The 16,830-nt window shown below is 39.4% G+C and overlaps 3 protein-coding genes across 3 annotated transcripts; 1 reads left to right on the plus strand and 2 right to left on the minus strand.

Annotated features, from left to right (window-relative positions):
- Positions 1 to 1,223: 1,223 nt before the first annotated feature.
- On the plus strand, positions 1,224 to 6,991 carry LOC113166780 (transmembrane protein 198-like). The gene is made up of 5 exons (XM_026366930.1): positions 1,224 to 1,438; positions 2,395 to 2,713; positions 4,833 to 5,408; positions 5,512 to 5,639; positions 6,396 to 6,991. Exons 2-5 carry the CDS (start codon positions 2,554 to 2,556, stop codon positions 6,543 to 6,545), a joined length of 1,014 nt encoding a protein of 337 aa, XP_026222715.1. The 5' UTR covers positions 1,224 to 1,438; positions 2,395 to 2,553; the 3' UTR covers positions 6,546 to 6,991.
- Positions 6,992 to 7,800: 809 nt separating this feature from the next.
- Positions 7,801 to 11,368, minus strand: LOC113167690 (matrix metalloproteinase-19-like). The gene is made up of 9 exons (XM_026368487.1): positions 10,992 to 11,368; positions 10,321 to 10,409; positions 10,098 to 10,228; positions 9,719 to 9,931; positions 9,238 to 9,483; positions 9,052 to 9,153; positions 8,771 to 8,935; positions 8,519 to 8,646; positions 7,801 to 8,415 (listed from the first exon to the last, which is right to left on the minus strand). Exons 1-9 carry the CDS (start codon positions 11,106 to 11,108, stop codon positions 8,182 to 8,184), a joined length of 1,425 nt encoding a protein of 474 aa, XP_026224272.1. The 5' UTR covers positions 11,109 to 11,368; the 3' UTR covers positions 7,801 to 8,181.
- A 2,096-nt stretch (positions 11,369 to 13,464) lies between these two features.
- On the minus strand, positions 13,465 to 16,270 carry pym1 (PYM homolog 1, exon junction complex associated factor). The gene is made up of 3 exons (XM_026366811.1): positions 15,986 to 16,270; positions 14,642 to 14,735; positions 13,465 to 14,404 (listed from the first exon to the last, which is right to left on the minus strand). Exons 1-3 carry the CDS (start codon positions 16,014 to 16,016, stop codon positions 13,897 to 13,899), a joined length of 633 nt encoding a protein of 210 aa, XP_026222596.1. The 5' UTR covers positions 16,017 to 16,270; the 3' UTR covers positions 13,465 to 13,896.
- Between the last annotated feature and the right edge of the window lie 560 nt (positions 16,271 to 16,830).

The following is a 16,830-nucleotide window of genomic DNA, read 5'->3' on the forward strand; positions in this document are numbered from 1 at the left end:
AGCTGCTGCACTACAGACTATTATTAATACTAATATTTATCAGTTTCAGAGTTCGGTTTAACTACTGTTGATATTAAGACTCTGCAAACTGCCCTCTTAACTGGGGGTTTATTGCCAACCTTAACTGTAATGACTTGATTATGAGCACAGTCTGTGCAGGGAAAATGTCATACAGCAAAATGTTAGACTAGGCAAGACAGCCATGGAAACATGACGACTGTTGTCCCCTGTAGAATCCTGTAGGTCATTTGTGCAAACAGGTTATTACCACATCATTAGGCACCCGTTAGCAGACGTAGTAATTATGGCACATGCAAAAGAGAGAGTTGCATGACGTAGTTATAGATTGCGAACGTCAGCAGGTTGGGATGCGTCAGAAAACGCAAATTGTCGTCTTATCAAGACTACATTAAGACAGACTGTTCACTTGGCAAAGTGTGATTATGCAGATGAAGTTACCAAGATTGTTAGAAATACAAAACAGAGCTCAACTCTCAGAAACAAAGCTAACTACATAAGGTGCTATTTAGTACAGAATTATCACAGTCTCACAGGGGGAAATTCAAGTGACTTGTTTTAATGCTGTAGTGTGAATACACCTAAGAGGACATAATGCAGAAACATGATTCTGTGGTTCATAACTGTCCATCAGAAGTATTCTAACCATTACAGGCCTCAAAAGACCAAACCTTAACCTTTTGTGAGCAAAACAAGCTTCATAACAAATGAGTGTGTAGTAATTTCTCACTTTTTGTAGCACAAACACTGCATATGCAATGTTACTCTTAGTTCATTCCCAAAATCAAAAAGACTGTGGGGTTGTTTTCTGGTGTGCCCATTGTTAAGCCTGTAGTGAAAAGATCTCATTATTGAAGCAACTCTGTACACAGCAGTGTTTTTAACTAACTGTGGTCCCCACTTGTGTCATTGCACCGTGTCAGCCTCATGGTGGTGCTAGTGGTGCTGGTCACCAAAAACTCCAGCATTGTGGATTCAGTGAGATTCTTTATCCCAGGACATTCCCAGGACATTACAGGGTCCATAATCAGTGCCCACAGAACTTTTCCTTAACCTCAAGACAACTTTAACCTTACACAGGGACAAAATTGGTTCCTCCAATAGGATCAGTTGCAGTGAGAGCTGAACTCTCAGCTGGACTTGGCAGCAGCCCTGTGCTGTCGCTGGAGGGCAGATAGCCTCTGTCTCTCAGCCAGGCGTCAGCTGTTTACATGAGCACAGATGAGGGACTTACTTACTCTGTAAGTCAGATGAGTGCGTCAGACTCTGACTCTCACCACGCAGTCACACAGACTCCTGACAAACTCCTGCAAGCTTGCTCCTTGTTGTGTTTGCTGGAATTCGACGACTTTTCATTGAAGGCGCTTTTGTTTCTCAGATAAAGTTCACATTGACTCTGTGAAGACATGCATCAGTCCAGGTAGGCAACAGAAATATTATTTTATCGTTTGTGCTTTCTACCTTGTTAAGAAATTCTTTGTTTACTGTAGAAGATATTGTTACTGGATAAAGTTTAAAGTTGTTTTTTCACTACAGATTTGTACAAAAACCTATCAGACAAACTAAAGGGAATTATTTCAGCAGCTCTTTTATCCACTTTTCTTACACAGCGTCCATTTTTATTTCATCAGGGGCCTGTTAGAAAGTGTTTTTTCACCTTTACAGGAGGACACAGTTGACATAGACAGGAGGATCACTCACCTGTTAAAGCTTCTCTAATTCCATTTGCTGACACTGGGATCTACATGAACAGCTTATGAGGTCCCTACAGTAACACACACTGTAGTTAGGCTGTCGTACTATGAGTCAAGACAAGTAAAAATGATTTATACCTTTATGCAGTTAGCTGGAACCTTTAGCTTTTTGTACTTTACAATTGCTAATTCTTGCATTTTTTGATGTTTTTACTTTTCTTGAGTACTTCTTCTTGTCCTCTGTTGGGTATTATAATTTCTTGTATTATTCTGGAGCTGCTTTTTTTTTTATTACACTGTTCAGTAAACAGAGTACCTGACTGCGTGCTCCCAACAAAATGCCTGAATGGCAATGGCATCAGGCCACCAGGTCACTTCCATATCTGTATCCTGTTCTTGAACAAAAGAACCAGGAGAGAATCTCAGCGGGGATCCTGAATTTCCTCCTCTGGTTCCTGAACAGATGTTTGTATGTGGGAAAGAGTCACATCCTCTCATATATTCACCTAAATAACTGCTAATGTGTCAACTGAAAGCATAATGGCAGCTTGAATTGAATAAGAACAATATTTTCACAGGAAGTCAAGTCTTCTCAAACAAACTTCTCAAGTGACATAAAAAAAACCTCTGAATTCATGTGTAGCACTGCCAGACAGCTGAAAACACTCTTCTCCTTTTGCAGGTGCACAACAGGAAACTGTTTAGTACAAGTACCCTGTGCAGGAGTTTCTTCATTTCCTGGACACCGCACTCAGGACACAACACCTAACCCCCTTCAATGAATAAAGCAGATCTTTGTCCACACCAGCCACAAAGCAATAGAAAATAATAACCCTCCACAATGGCAGTCACTTCAGTCTATGTTACTGAAGAGCTGGAGCCAGGAGCTGGCTTAACTGAAGTGGACATGTGTACGCTTGAGATTAATATGAAGTATGAAGTCATCCCATCTACTGTCTGCTCTATATGCCTTTCGTTTGGCCTCATCTACTGCTTTTTTGGTAGGTATCACTAATATCAGAGTTCATCTAGGAGGTCTTTTAAAGCAGTTTTTAAAGTTTACATCTCCTTCAAGTCATCATTTCACCATCGCTCTGCCTCCACTGTCTTCACATGCTGTCTACATGTTTCATTAGCCCACCTGATGGCTTAAACCCTCGCTGGCAGGTGTCTGAAAGCTGCCAGGGGTTTAGTGGGGATAAGCTGGGGGAGGCAGATGGGTAGTCATGTGTCTGAAACTGACTGAGGCAGTGTACAGTGGCAAGAGAAAGTATGTGAACCTTTTGGAATTTCATGTTTTCTGCATTCATTTGTCATAAAATGTGATCTAATCTTCATCTGAGTCAAGAATATTAACAAATGTAATGTACTTGAAATAACACAAACAAATCAGATATTTCATGTCTTTATTGAGAACAACCATAAAACCCTCATAGTGCTAGTGGAAAAAGTATGTGAACCTGGAGTTGGGTGCTAGTATACCTGGAGTCTTGTTAAGATAATTTGTTTAGAGGTGTGGACTAGAGCTTCTTTGATTGAGTTTGCTCTGCATAAGAACAATGTGCTTACATGAGCATTCAGAGGATCAAGAATAGTGAAACCTTTTCCACTAGCACTATGAGGTTTGATGGTTCTTCTCAGACATAAAATATAATAAATATTATGTGTGTTATTACTTTAGGCACATTATATTTGTTAAAACTCTTGACTAAGATAAAGATCAGATTATGTTTTATGACAAATTAATGCAGAAAACAACATAATTTCAAAAGGTTTACATACTTTTTCTTTCCACTGGTGTCACAGAGTTAAACCTGACAACACCTCACAAGGGTGGGCTGTGATTTTATGCATCCAGGGATCGATATTTCATATATTGCAAATATAAATTTAAAAACATAAACATTACATTATTTCTGTCTGCATGTCCAATGAGAAGGCACTGGACAAAAGTACAACAAACCTAGACTGTGACTAGGAGTTATGGACTTCTCCCTGAAACATGTGACATTATGCACAACAACACGTACACAGCAAAGTGTGTGTGTTCCCAGTAGCTCTTACATAACAGGGGAAATTATGAATTATGAATTATAAATATTCTGACCCAAAAGATAAGAAAAAAAGCAGAGAGAGTGAGCTGGGGGTTCTGCCAACACTCACATTAAGAAATGTTAATGGCATCGCAGCTGCTGTCACTGTTCTCTGTGAGATTACAGTTATAAACTCAAGAACCAGTTTTAGTGGTACAGTATGCAACTGTGTCTCAGTCCAACAAGCACAATCTACACTACAAGAACAGGTGTTTTTAACTAGATGTGGAATCACGCAGGCTGTGCTTTTGCCCTGTAGCATCAAATCAGAACACACATCACAAAAAGCTCGTTTATTTTCAGCACACTGTTCCTTTCACACATAGCACCCAAAATCATCATCATACATATGTTTACCAGAAAATAATAAGCAACATTTTACACTTGGTGGTTACTTTATTCGGTGCACTTGTACAGTCTAATGCAATGCCATACAATAGCTCTGTCTTTGCACCCATCAGAATGTCGCAGATGTCTAAATGAAATCAATTACTGAACCACAATTAAAAGTTCAGAAGTTTAAAGCATTTCATGCGGATTCCAGCTGTCCATCCTGTATGTGCACTAAGAAACAGTGTTTTCATGCAGCAGTGACTCAGTAAATTGGGAAACAAACCAGTTTCTTGCATGTGCACAAGCTAACACATTCTTCCTATTGCATTTGTAGAAATGGAGAGGGTCTCTGAATACTTCGTAGTGGAGTCTGGGCTACTGTGCCTCTGGATGTTACTAGCTCTGTCGTAGCAGCAGCACAGTAACTATAGTTACAGCCTTCTAATGTGAATGGAACATCCTAGTTGTTATGGAAAGACAGCATAAAAAGTAGATCATTGAAGCTTTGTGACAACTGCACCAAAGTAATCTATGTAAACAAACTGATCAGTATACATAGATGTGTGTGAGTTAAGGTTTTTGTTGGTTTATTTTTTCGTTTGTGTATTTGTTTGTTTGTTTGTTTGTTTGTTTGTTTGTTTGTTTGTTTGTTTTTGTTTTTTCTGTTCTAACCTTATTTCTATTCCATTTACAGGATACCGCTGTTTCAAGATGGTCATGTTCTTCTCTGGCTTCATGTCTGGCACTGCCTCTGTACTCCTGTTGTATCACAAGGAGCCCGTGTTGGATGCCCAGCTCGGTCTAGAGACAAAGACAGGGATCGGACTGGGTGTCGCTGTGCTCTGCGGATTGATGACTTTGCTGGTGTCCACAATGGGACTCATCCTCAGTGGCCTGCAGCTAGGGGCCCTGCTCTCTCTTGCCACCTTGGCTGTTGTTGGCCAGTTTCACATCCTGACCCCTGTGTGGGTGCCTGCCAGTGTCGTGCTAGCTGCCAGCATCATCACTGCAGTCCTCACACTTCAGTGGCAGAAACTGTTCACCATCATCTACACAGCTGTGTTTGGAGCAACCACTGTGATGCTGTGTTTGGATTACCTCGTGGGGATGTTCATGCTGCCAGACCAGGTGTATGATATGCTTTGTGAAGTCACCTTGCGCCCACTCTGCTGGTTCAACTGGGTAATCACCGGGATATGTCCTGTTTTGAGTATCATAGGTGTGTTGGTGCAATGGAGATTTACTGCCAAAGGAATATCACACAGACAAGGTGAGCTTAATTCAATCTGCCCTGTGGAGGTTAAAACCTCCTTCTGTGGTTTTACACACTCATGATTTCGTGTTTTCTTTCTCTGCACCTTGCTGCATCTCAGCTGCACACAAAAAACAGAAGCCATATGCCAAGAAGTACAGACACAGAGAGTCAGTGAGGAAACCTCCACCACACCGTCGACGCAGGCCTCCACCCCTGAAACGCTACACTGGGGACGTCCTGGCACCAGTGAGTGTCTCAGATTAAAATGTATCACAGAGCATGAGCGGTTTATTCATCTTTCATCTCTCCAGAGAGGCAAATTCTACCTTAATAATAAATATTAGAAATTGCCTTTGATTGCATGACCAATACTTATTACCAGAATGGGCAGACACTTTACTTAAGCAAAAATTCATTTTTAAAAAGTGGTACACTTCTTTAAAAATGTACTCACATACTGTAAACAAATGTATTATCAGCAAAATATAAATAAAGTAATATGTTAAAAGTTTTGAATAATTACCCCTGTAAGTTTTATACTTGATATACTATGATATTGTTTAATTATTGATTGAGTACTAATGTAGATCTGCAACTAACACTTATTCTTTATTGAATAATCTGGCAATAACTTTCTCAATTTATCAATTAATTGTTTGTCCATAAAATGTAATGCTGTATTTAATCATTAATCATCATTCTCAGCAGCCCAGATGATGCCTTTGATACCTTGTTTTTCCTGACCACAAGACAAAAACACAAATATATTCAGTTCCCTATCAACTCTTTGTTTTACACTTGGTTAATCCATTGAATAATTATTCAGTTCAGTATCATGTAGTAGTTGCAGTTGGAGGTGGGCCTTGTTCACCTGTTTTATATGCTGTAGGTAATCTTTTCTGTTTGTGTATAATGTATATTTTTTTAGCCAGTATGTTAGATGAAAGCACAGTATTTGGTCAGCACAGTAACAATGTCTCTTTGTCCTATTTGTCTGTTCAGAGTTATCTCCAGAGCCTTCGGGAGCGCCAGATGGGAACAGGCTCCTCCACCAGCAGCGTCAGCACCATCACACATACGTTAATTGACTTTGACTTTGAGACAGGCTCCATGGTGCCTCTGACTGCTTCCTCCCCAGTCTTCACAGTCTGAAGGAACATGACGACACAAACTGTAAATGCAAACTGCACATATCTGAGGATTAATTCCTTTAAACCGTTCACTTCCGCAGAAACAGTTGCCACTATTGCTGTGAATCTATCTTTGCTGGTTTTATTAAATGATCATCAGCTTGCACACATGGTATGCATGGAGATTATTATCTTAATGATGACACAATAAGAGTGACCACTGTGAACAAGTTTGGTTATTATAGCCAGGTCTATAACCCTGAGGCTTCTTGACTTGTTCCATTTCTTTTATTCTGACTTCACTGTTTATTTGTTTATTATACTGTATGAGCAAATAAATATGAGTAAAACTATATTTGCAACATCTACTGGTTTTCAAAATGCATGGCTTATTGGTTTAGGGCCAGATCAAAGTCTAACAGACAATTTCTTTGTTCCAAATGTGTATGGTATAAAAACCCAATAAAAGCCTTGACTCATCTAAATCAAATCATTCATTTCTGGAATGACTGTGGAAATTAGCTTTAGCTCAGCAGCTAACCAAAACTGGCCAGATTGCAGCAGGCCTATAGGTTTTAAGTTTCATTTGTAGCTTATTCCATTGCATTTTGGTAAAAATCTCTTTTGTATGCTGCGATCATGTCATGTTGGCAGAACGTGTATGATGAGAACTACTCCTATAAACACGTTTCTGGGGAATGTATGAAGTAGTCAAAGGTGGTGGTGTTTCATCAGTGGTGGAAAGGAACCAAATACATTTACTTAAGTACAATTATGAGAGACTTCTACTAACTTCAGTTCATTTACTGCTACATAAAACTTTTTTACATTTCAGAGGCCATTATCATACTTAGTTATTTGAGCTTTAGCTTTTTGACTTTGGGAATCCGATTAATAATACAAAAAACATATATTCATAAGACTTTATTCATTCCTGGTACAAAATTTACAAGTTACCCAGCAGAAGGTAAAATAATTCGAAACTATGATATATTACAATTATTAGATTCAAAACATAGGATTATTTAAAAACAGTGTATAAAGGTGGTCATCTGTAAAATTGGAGTGATGAACATGAAGATGCATCAATATATTACTAATCTTCCTATGTTGTTGTTGTAGTATGACAACTGCTCAAATGATGCAAGCAATGTTAGCTATTTGTTACATTAACTGTACATTTCTGGTTGCTATATTATAATATAATATTCATACAATTTAAATTTAGTAAAACTACAATTTAAAAATAAACATTTAAATAGTTAGAAAATGCTCATTGTCTATCTGTGACTGGTAGTAATAATTCTGTTAAGTGGGAGATATGATGGTAAGAAATTCCCAAGGTCTCCTACTCGGAATTAATAGTGGGAGGTTGATGTGAACAGCTTCGCACTCGATCAGTCGTGATAATGGTTTAAATGACATGACATCAACACAGCATCCACTAATAATATTTTATTGCCACAAAATAGAAGCATCACTTTATTTAAGTAGTTTGTAATTTGTTTGTTGATTTCAAGCTGATTTTCTACAAAATTATTAAGAATGCTCTGATTCTTTTCTAATCGTTTGCCAGGCTCCAAATAAATAAGCATGTGTCGCTTCTATTATGAGTCACTGATAATGTTTGTGTTGAATCCTTGGGAACCTCTGGTGGCTCAGTCGTCGCACTGCATCCAGTGTGAGGCAATGTTCAGAGGATAGCCCTTCTCCACTGCTTGATTGTTTACACGCCAATACTTGGTGCCTTTGAACACGTAAATATAACCGTTTGTCCATGTTAATGCAGCATCAGTATTGCTGGGCATCCCATAAAAGAGTTGTTCAATGGGTTTAGGATATGAACTGAAGTCTGTTGGGCCAATTTCGTCCCACTGCCAGTATCCAGAGCCCTAAAATAAGAAAAGCAAGAAGAAATTATTTTCCGGAAAGTGGACAGACAGCAAAAAACATTCAATTCAGCCAATTTTAGTAAATGTAATGTTTTACGCTTACTTTAAAAAATAATAGTTTTTTGTTCTTGCTGAAGTACAAGGCTGAATCAATATTAGCAGGGATGTTAGCCAAGCGTTTGGGAAAGCCCTGGTCCAGTTTGAATCCTGTAAATCTCCACACTTTGTCTCCTGTGAAAAGATGTTTAGAAAGAAGCAAAGTATTCTGTAAACACTCCAGTACTTTTTAGGACCCTTTGACATGTGTAAACCCAGCATCGAACCCCTGTGAGAATAATCTATGAAATGAATCTACCTTTCAAAAAGTAGGACTTGCCAGTCCGCTGGGAGTGAACAGCTGCACTGAGACTCCCTGGCAGCTCCTTCCACAGTGTCGAGATCAGGACGGGGGTGTTGTAGCCATAGCTGGACACTGTCCACACATACTGACCACTGAAAATATATGTTTTATGCAAAGGACCTGCAGGGACACAGTGGAGGAGAAAACATGTCTGTGTTGGGGGGAAATTATTGAATAAATATGAATAGATTTTTTCTTCTTGTGAGTCAAGTGTAGCTGAATCAGAGTTTCCATACCCAACATTATCGCATCCAGCGTGGCTTTGCAAGGATCTACTATAACTCCTCCGGGCACTGACTGACTAGGATTTCTGGATGGAGCTGAATTCACTGGCTTTCCTGAAAAGGGACAACTCTGCACATTACATAACATGTGCTGTACACACACAGTACCTGAGCAGTGTAATGTTATTCTGAGAGTACCGTATAAAGCCTGGATCCCTTGAATGTCATCTGGATGTAGTTTGAAGTCGGAGCGGTAGCCGTTGTACACTGGCCCCATGAGCGCACTGTAATGCTGAGAATGTCCCAGGCCGAGAGCGTGGCCAATCTCGTGGGCTGCAATGATCCTCAGGTTGGAGCCATGGGACTTCCCCTCTGTCCATAGTTCATCTTCATCAAAGTGCACAATGCCTGACTCAGGGGCATCGGCGTGGGCTAAAACGTGGCCTAAAAATAAAGCAACAACTGTTATCAAATACTAGAACACCTCATTTACACTCATTTTCATTATTTTAAGTATCAGCGTAGTCTAACAATTCAACATGTGTGAAAGCACTGAGATCACAAACAGTTCACATTTTGAGATCCAGAGTTGACATAAGTGTGACATCCAGACTTTTTTTTGTTTGTTTTGTTCTTTTTATTTTAAAATCAGTTTCTACACTAAAGAAACTGCTCCTACCTCGACCATCAAATGGCACTGGACACGTCTTATCTTTTCTGTGAAAGGAGATTTTGATGTCGGCTCTTCCATGCTGCAACTCTCTGAACCTTAAAGGTGACACATCACTCCAGTACCTAAATGCATTCTGGATGGCCAAACGGGTCTTTGACTGACCCAAGTCAGGAGTGTATTTATAGATGCGATAAGTCAGCATCTTCTTACGCCAGTGACCTGTTCAAATAGGAGACATTACACATTACAAAAGACAAGAATAACAGAATTTGTACAGCCTAATGACAAATAATATGGTATTGACATATAAATGATATATATTTTGGCATTTTCTTTCACTTAATATAATATCTGAATATGTATGTATTGTATGTTTGATACCCACCCATGACTCGATATTTGAGCGATTTGTTATTGAAAGAATCTTCAAGGCCACAGCGAGGTTTGCTCATCATCGCCAGTGTGGCTGAATCTAGTTTTCCACTTATCTTCAGGTTTGTCACTTTCTGAAAGATTCTGACACGCAACAGGAAAGAAAATGTTTTAAGGCATTTGAGGTGAGTCAGATAAAAGCCGAGACAAATCTAAGACTACTTGCACACACTCACCGTAATGCGTCCACTATTTCTTCACGTGGATGGTTTTGGCCTTTATGATCCAGTGGGATGTGCAGATAGCCATACTTCCTTAAATACTCCTTAAAAGAGAAATGGTCATTGTGGTGAAAGACATAGTCAAAATAATTACGGGAATAAATGTGCAAATACCACATCAGAGAAATACTTCAGCTTGATGTTTTAATCAGTTTTAATCTCTCTGATGCAAGTCCAATAAAGTGACCACAAGCCTTCTACAGAAAATCTGTCATTAGCTGTATCTATCAAAGGCGTCTAATGGCATTTCCATGTAAAATGTGCAAAGTACATTTTAATGAGCTCCACTAAAGACATCAAAGCCTCAACAAAGCTATTTTACTATCACAGGAGCGTTTTTGGAATCCTAAATGAAGAAATTCACTATCTGAGTCTTGGCATCGATTTTATCAGAGCAAATGGTTGGTGTTGGTAACAGCACCACAACGTTTTTGTAACAACACATTCATCCCAGCTGATAAGTTGTGTTTGGGTTAGATCATATAACCATATATCATATAACCACAGTGTTATTAGTCAATAGTAAAAGTTACCAGTGTACTGCTTTGAAGTAATTTTTATCTGCAGTTTGAATGATAAACGCAGAGACTATTCTTACATTATTATCTGAAGTTGTGTTTTCTTACCACCGCTCCTGTAGTTTCTCCCCTGCCCTGGGCTCTGGATGAAGCTGTTGTCATCCAAATAAGAAGCACCATTAACTCCAGTCTATATCCCATTTTCCGCTTTGGGTCTTTTTCCATTATCAGACGAACAAAAACTATCCCAACTCAATCCAACACAGCACATTGACCTTTTCAACTGACAAGCAAGATCTGGATCTTCCTAAGCATCGCTGGAGGCTGCAGTTTCCTCAACTACATCCGTCTTACTGTATATTAGTCTTCCTGGGGTCCTTGGTCCCGGATTTAGGGAGTCAGTTTTTATACCATCAAGTGTCTGTTCAGGACCAGCCTCAAAACCACATAATAAACCTTTACAAGGAATGTGTAACCAGTGCATATTTCAGACACTAGCAGCATGATCACGCCTTCTCACACCATCATTTAGAGCCATTCATCTGTCTAGTGTGCATAACTTCCGAGTAATGTTTACGTCAAAGGAAGCAAATAAATTAAAGATCAACTCCTTTAAAATGAAGATTAACTGCCCACCATCTATTAAAGGTGACGACCAAATTAATACAACACTTTATTGATGTTTAATTTAGCTGCAATACTTGTGACTGAAATACTTTTCATGTGTGTGACGGATGTGCCAGCAATGATTTATGTTTGTGAAACATGTTCCAAAGACATCGGACCATTTATTTAAGTTATGGTTGCAGCTTTGTGAGGAAAACAACTAACCACACTTCCTGCATGAGACAACAGTTAATTATATTGCTCACAACATAAGGGCCTATTCAAGGAGAAACAATGACACCCCCATGTAACCACTGCTACAAATCGTCTTGTAAATGGAGACAGAGTACGCCTCCTTTGCTGCTGCAGCATTGCGGAATACGGCTCATAAAAAATGAGTGGACGGGGGGACGAGACACATGTATTAAACAGCTACAGTTACTAAATTTAAACCAAGTAGACTGGACACTCCCTAATTTATTGCCAGCAGAGGGCATCTTTTAGCGGTTAATCAACTAGGGGCTTTCCTGCCTTGGGTCAGGCACTTCAGGTGTAGCACAAATCCTTCCTCAGTCGATTGACTGAGCTTGAGCTATGCCCCAAAATCCATAATAATAATAAACACTATAGTCACAGCTTGTTTGACGTCCATCTGCACATGCAATGTAAAATATCTTTGGATTTTAAATTAATATACACAGAACATATACAAGAGAACACTATCATGAGAAGTGGATACTGTTCACAGTATATACAGTGTTAAACAGGACACAGCGTCCGACAGTGCTATTCAAAAATATTAATGTCTTCTGTGGCTCTGGAGTTTTCCAAAGTCAGTAAAAATAACTCTGATGATGTCACTAGGTTATCCCAGGACAAGGAAATTTTTAATAAACAGAGTCTGTTCCAGTACCCACTTGCATTCTTCAGCACTTAACAGTCTGTGCATGTTTGCAGTACATAGCGACAGGTAAAGGATAGCTCACTTAGAGGACTTGAACATTTGTCTGTCAGAGAGTATTTGAAAAAATTACTGTATGGGGGCTGTAGTTTGATGCATTGCTTTGGGGACTGAGAGATTCGGAGCTTTTGTCATGCTTTTGTTGAAAATCTGTATAAAAATCCATCCAGTACAAATTAGGTGGACTGCCCCCTAAAGCACTGCCTGACAGCTCAAAGGAAGGCAAGGTATTCTCTTCAATCCAAATACGAGAATATTAATGGGAATAGATTGGGGATTATTTTCAGCTGCAGATTAATACACATCAGATGTTCTAGTGAATATTTAGAAAAGCTGGAGGAGATCTCCTCATAGTCCTTACAATAAATAATCATAATCATTGCAATAAAGGAACATGTCACCCAGTGCAACAGTGTGGCTTATTGAGGGGTTTTTAATTACTTCTGAACAACAATGGAGTACTATGGCACAATGGAGTTTTGAATATACAGACAATATTTGTTGGTAGGATCAATTCACCGTTGGCTTTGGTCTTTTTATAGGACTTGCTATCAAAAATATACCATAGTCTATAGTTTCAATGCCACAACCCAAAACAACCAATTACACCAAAATAAAGGTTTGCTTCCTCCTTCCCTTCAAAATAATTCTCCAATAACTCATGTTCACAGCGTAGTTGCTCGGTCTACTCCTATAAAAATATTATGACGTCAACAGTTTGTGTAGCATGTTGCTTTATTAGATGTAATGACTGTATAGACCAGGGGTGGCCAACCCTGGTCCTCAAGAGCCTCAGTCCTGCTTGTTTTCCAACTATTTCTGCCCTACCCTCTGCTGATTACATGGCTCAGGTGTGTTCAGCCAATCAGAAGCAGGAAATGCAGAGATAGTTGGAAAACAAGCAGGACTGAGGCTCTTGGGGACCAGGGTTGGCCACCCCTGGTATAGACTCAAATGAGTGTGACTAGTAGGCCATCCAAAAATGGCCTCTTAACTCTTAAGCAGGTCAAAAAATCGTTTTAACAGAAAACATTTTATTTTCCATTTCAGGTGTGTGACACCTGATGCTTAAGGAGGTACAAAATGGAAAGAACAGACGTGCACAAAACAATTCACAATGATGTCTTTAAAAGATATTCATAACTGAATGGCCAATACAAGTGCATTAGCAGTAGTCAGAATGTTATTTAGATACTTGGGTCTAGAAACCTTGCCAGTTTTGAAGTTGTAGTTACTGCTACGTAGCCACCCTGATTCTCTCTGCTCGAAAGGTGCTGGGACTGTGTTCACTTCCAAAGTTCATAATGAATATCAAAATGAATATCAAATATTTTGAATACGTTTGATGGAAACTATGATCACAAAGCTGCAAAGGTCCCTTCCCTGTGTTTCATTATGGAGTTTGTATGTTCAGTCTGTCTGACTCTTCTGCCGTCCTTTACTGCTTCAAGACCCATGCTCGAGCTGCTGTAACTCATCCTGTAAGGCCGTTGCCCGGCCCAGCTTTTCCAGCTGATCCTTAGTCGGCTGTTTTATTTCCCCTGAGTCCACTTTCTGCTGCAATTCCTCAACTTGCCGCAGCTTCTTTTTCAGGTTCTTGATCTTCTTGGCTTTTTCAGCTGCTACTGCTGAGGAATCACTGGGAGACGAGACAGAAACCAGCTCTGCCGTCTTGTTTGACGACTCACTAGGCTCTGAAATTGACACATTCTCAACAGCATCACTCACGGACTCCACATCCGCGTCTCCATCCTGGCCCTGGTGCTGCTGCTGTTTTCGTTTTTCTTTGCGCTTCATGTTGCGTTTGGCTGATTTTGACAGTGCGGCCATTTCAACATCTGCACCGGGAATCTTTTGCTGCTGCTGCTGCTTTGGTGGGGCTGTCTCAGATGGGTTCATGCCAGGTGGCAGGTCTGGTTTGCTCTTGAAAAACTTCACATACTTATTTTCATAGCTAAAACGGCAAGAAATAAAAAAGCGAAAGGAAACTCAAGTGAGATTACAAAATTGACAAAAGATGTCACTTTTAGTGACTCAAATCTCCAGATTAAGTTTCCAGTTAATAATTTGGTCTATAAAATGTCAGAAAAATAGATTCCTTTCTTTCTCTGACTGTTTAACCTCCTCTCATTCACAGGAAAATTGTGATTTTGTGTGCTGTGTGCACCTGTAAGGAAATAAGGACACCTACACCGGGACTTCCTCCTGCGGGACATAGCCATCCTTCACTCGTCTCGGCTTCCTCCATGTTCCATCAGGTCGTTGAGTGGCAGCAATATATTTCCCTGAAGAAAAGGTTCAACATGTTAAAAATGTGATATATGATATCATATTTATTTATATGATAAATACATTTTACAGGAATAAATCCGCTAAATTTAAGAAATGCTCACTGGATCGCTTTGAGGGTTTGGCAAACTGAAACATGACTGCAATGGTTTACGCATATTTAAATAAAGATAAATATTTTTGCTAACATTAGCATTCCCCTCTCTTTTTATTGTTGTTCTGAATGGTCAAGTAAAGTAGTAAAGTCGAAATCTTTTGTTTACCTCTACTAAACTACTCCAATGAGGTACAGATACAAACAGGTACATATTGCCTGTGTCAACAGAGATATTCCATGTATAGCCTTATGGTTGACATTTATTAATGTCACAAGTTAATTTGTTATATTTACTGTAGTAAAAAATTGTACAATATCGTGAGCTGTTGTTTAGCCCTGCAGAGCTGCTGTATGTTTAACAAACCACTAGATGCCCCTGTGCTTGTTGAAGTCAATGCCTCAAAGCTTTAAATCTCTTTTCTGCATGTAGTAAACCTCCATTCTGTTGAGATCACACACATTCAGTGTGATGCTTCAAAGAAATTACATATGCAAACCCTAAAAACTCATTTTAGGCAGAAGAACAAAGCAAGGTTGCTATATACAAAACCATGTGTTGAGCTCTGAGTACTCATTTCATACTGTTCTAGCTTGTAAATGAGCAACTGCTGTCTGCTTGAACAAGATAACCATCCACAATATGAGGCCATGTAAAGAAATAAATAATCCACATTTTCAACGTTACCAACACCGTCCTAATCCGTGACCCCCCCAGAGCCACTGTCATCTCTACACTAACTCCGTCTGCCACAGACAATTAGCAGCAACAGAAAATGCTAGCTAGCTTCCGTTGGCGAACTACTGCGGCTAATTGAAAAAGATAGATAATCATAGAAAGGACATAAGTAAGAAACTAAGTGTGTTTCTGATAGCAGTTTATAAGTCTATACATTGAGAGCCAAATGCGTGCGACAGCTACGAGCTAAGCTACAGCTGAGAGTATAGTTAACCACAGCTACTGCGGCTAAACTAGCATTAGCTAGCTGCAAAACAAAACATTTCAATCAAGCTAAGTCGCTAAACTTGTTATGGTTGACAATCAGCACTTCCAGTGAAATATTAAAACCCCGCCTCGATTACAGCTACGGTGTTTAGCGAGGAAGATTTTGTTTTAGTTAAACAAAGGTCTGGCACATGCAGCAGCTTTACCAGATTCATCTGTCACATAGGGGGTTGCCATTTTGCTGTAATGTGGTGCTCCGCTTCTCTCCGTCGGACTGTAACGGTGCTTCCAAACGTCCCCTCGCTCACTTAGACCACACACAGTAAAACTCTACAGATTGTTAAACATGTACTTTAAAATGTGTTTCCTCCCTCGACGTGAGAACTGACATGGCATCATCTAAATAAGACCACAGGAGCGTAAACGATGGCCTATGATGTCACACCACGGCTGCTAAAGTACGGGAACAGTCGGGCGGTGACGGACAGGAAAACGAGCGCACCCCATTCTTCGCCTTCGGAAATGACGACGTGGATTATGGGTTGCCAGATTTTATGGGTTCGCAATCCTCTTTTCACACGTTTAATGCAGTGAAGAAAGAAGTAGTCAAATTATTGTTATAGTCAAGTACTGATTACTAGTTCACTGAATGGATCTAGCGGATCTTCTTGTTGAAAGATGAATGAAATCACCACAAAGACACAACAAGAGAGGAAAAGTACTCAATTTAAAATCAAAAGTATGAAGTACAAATTCTACTTTAAGTAGAGTAATATTAGCAACAAGTGTGGACCTAATAGTTGGTCATGTGGATCAAGTTTTAATGACTCTAGTTGAGTTCAGTATATAAAGAAACATATCCGATAAACTAATGATAATAAGCACAACTAGCAAGTGTATGTAGCTGTGGGCTTCGAAGAAACTAATGAATAATGATAACAAGAAGTTAATATCTAAGTTAATAATACATTATAAAATATTATTTATATAATATAAGTATGGGTCACTACACAATTCCCTCAAGAGCCACAGAAAACATTATAAATCTATT

The sequence above is a fragment of the Anabas testudineus genome, chromosome 7 (assembly GCF_900324465.2).
Source record: "Anabas testudineus chromosome 7, fAnaTes1.2, whole genome shotgun sequence".
In the NCBI taxonomy this organism is placed as follows: Eukaryota; Metazoa; Chordata; class Actinopteri; order Anabantiformes; family Anabantidae; genus Anabas; species Anabas testudineus.

Excerpts from the sequence above, each read along its gene's own strand:
- LOC113166780 (XM_026366930.1), top strand. The coding sequence starts at position 2,554 with ATGGCAGTCACTTCAGTCTATGTTACTGAAGAGCTGGAGCCAGGAGCT. Across the intron at positions 2,714-4,832 it reads CCTCATCTACTGCTTTTTTG|GATACCGCTGTTTCAAGATG; the intron begins GTAGGTATCACT and ends TTCCATTTACAG. Across the intron at positions 5,640-6,395 it reads CTGGGGACGTCCTGGCACCA|AGTTATCTCCAGAGCCTTCG; the intron begins GTGAGTGTCTCA and ends TTGTCTGTTCAG.
- LOC113167690 (XM_026368487.1), bottom strand. The coding sequence starts at position 11,108 with ATGGAAAAAGACCCAAAGCGGAAAATGGGATATAGACTGGAGTTAATG. Across the intron at positions 8,936-9,051 it reads GCTGGATGCGATAATGTTGG|GTCCTTTGCATAAAACATAT; the intron begins GTATGGAAACTC and ends GTGTCCCTGCAG. Across the intron at positions 8,647-8,770 it reads CAAGTCCTACTTTTTGAAAG|GAGACAAAGTGTGGAGATTT; the intron begins GTAGATTCATTT and ends ATCTTTTCACAG.
- pym1 (XM_026366811.1), bottom strand. The coding sequence starts at position 16,016 with ATGGCAACCCCCTATGTGACAGATGAATCTG. Across the intron at positions 14,736-15,985 it reads CTATGTGACAGATGAATCTG|GGAAATATATTGCTGCCACT; the intron begins GTAAAGCTGCTG and ends CCTTTTCTTCAG. Across the intron at positions 14,405-14,641 it reads CCGCAGGAGGAAGTCCCGGT|CTATGAAAATAAGTATGTGA; the intron begins GTAGGTGTCCTT and ends TTGCCGTTTTAG.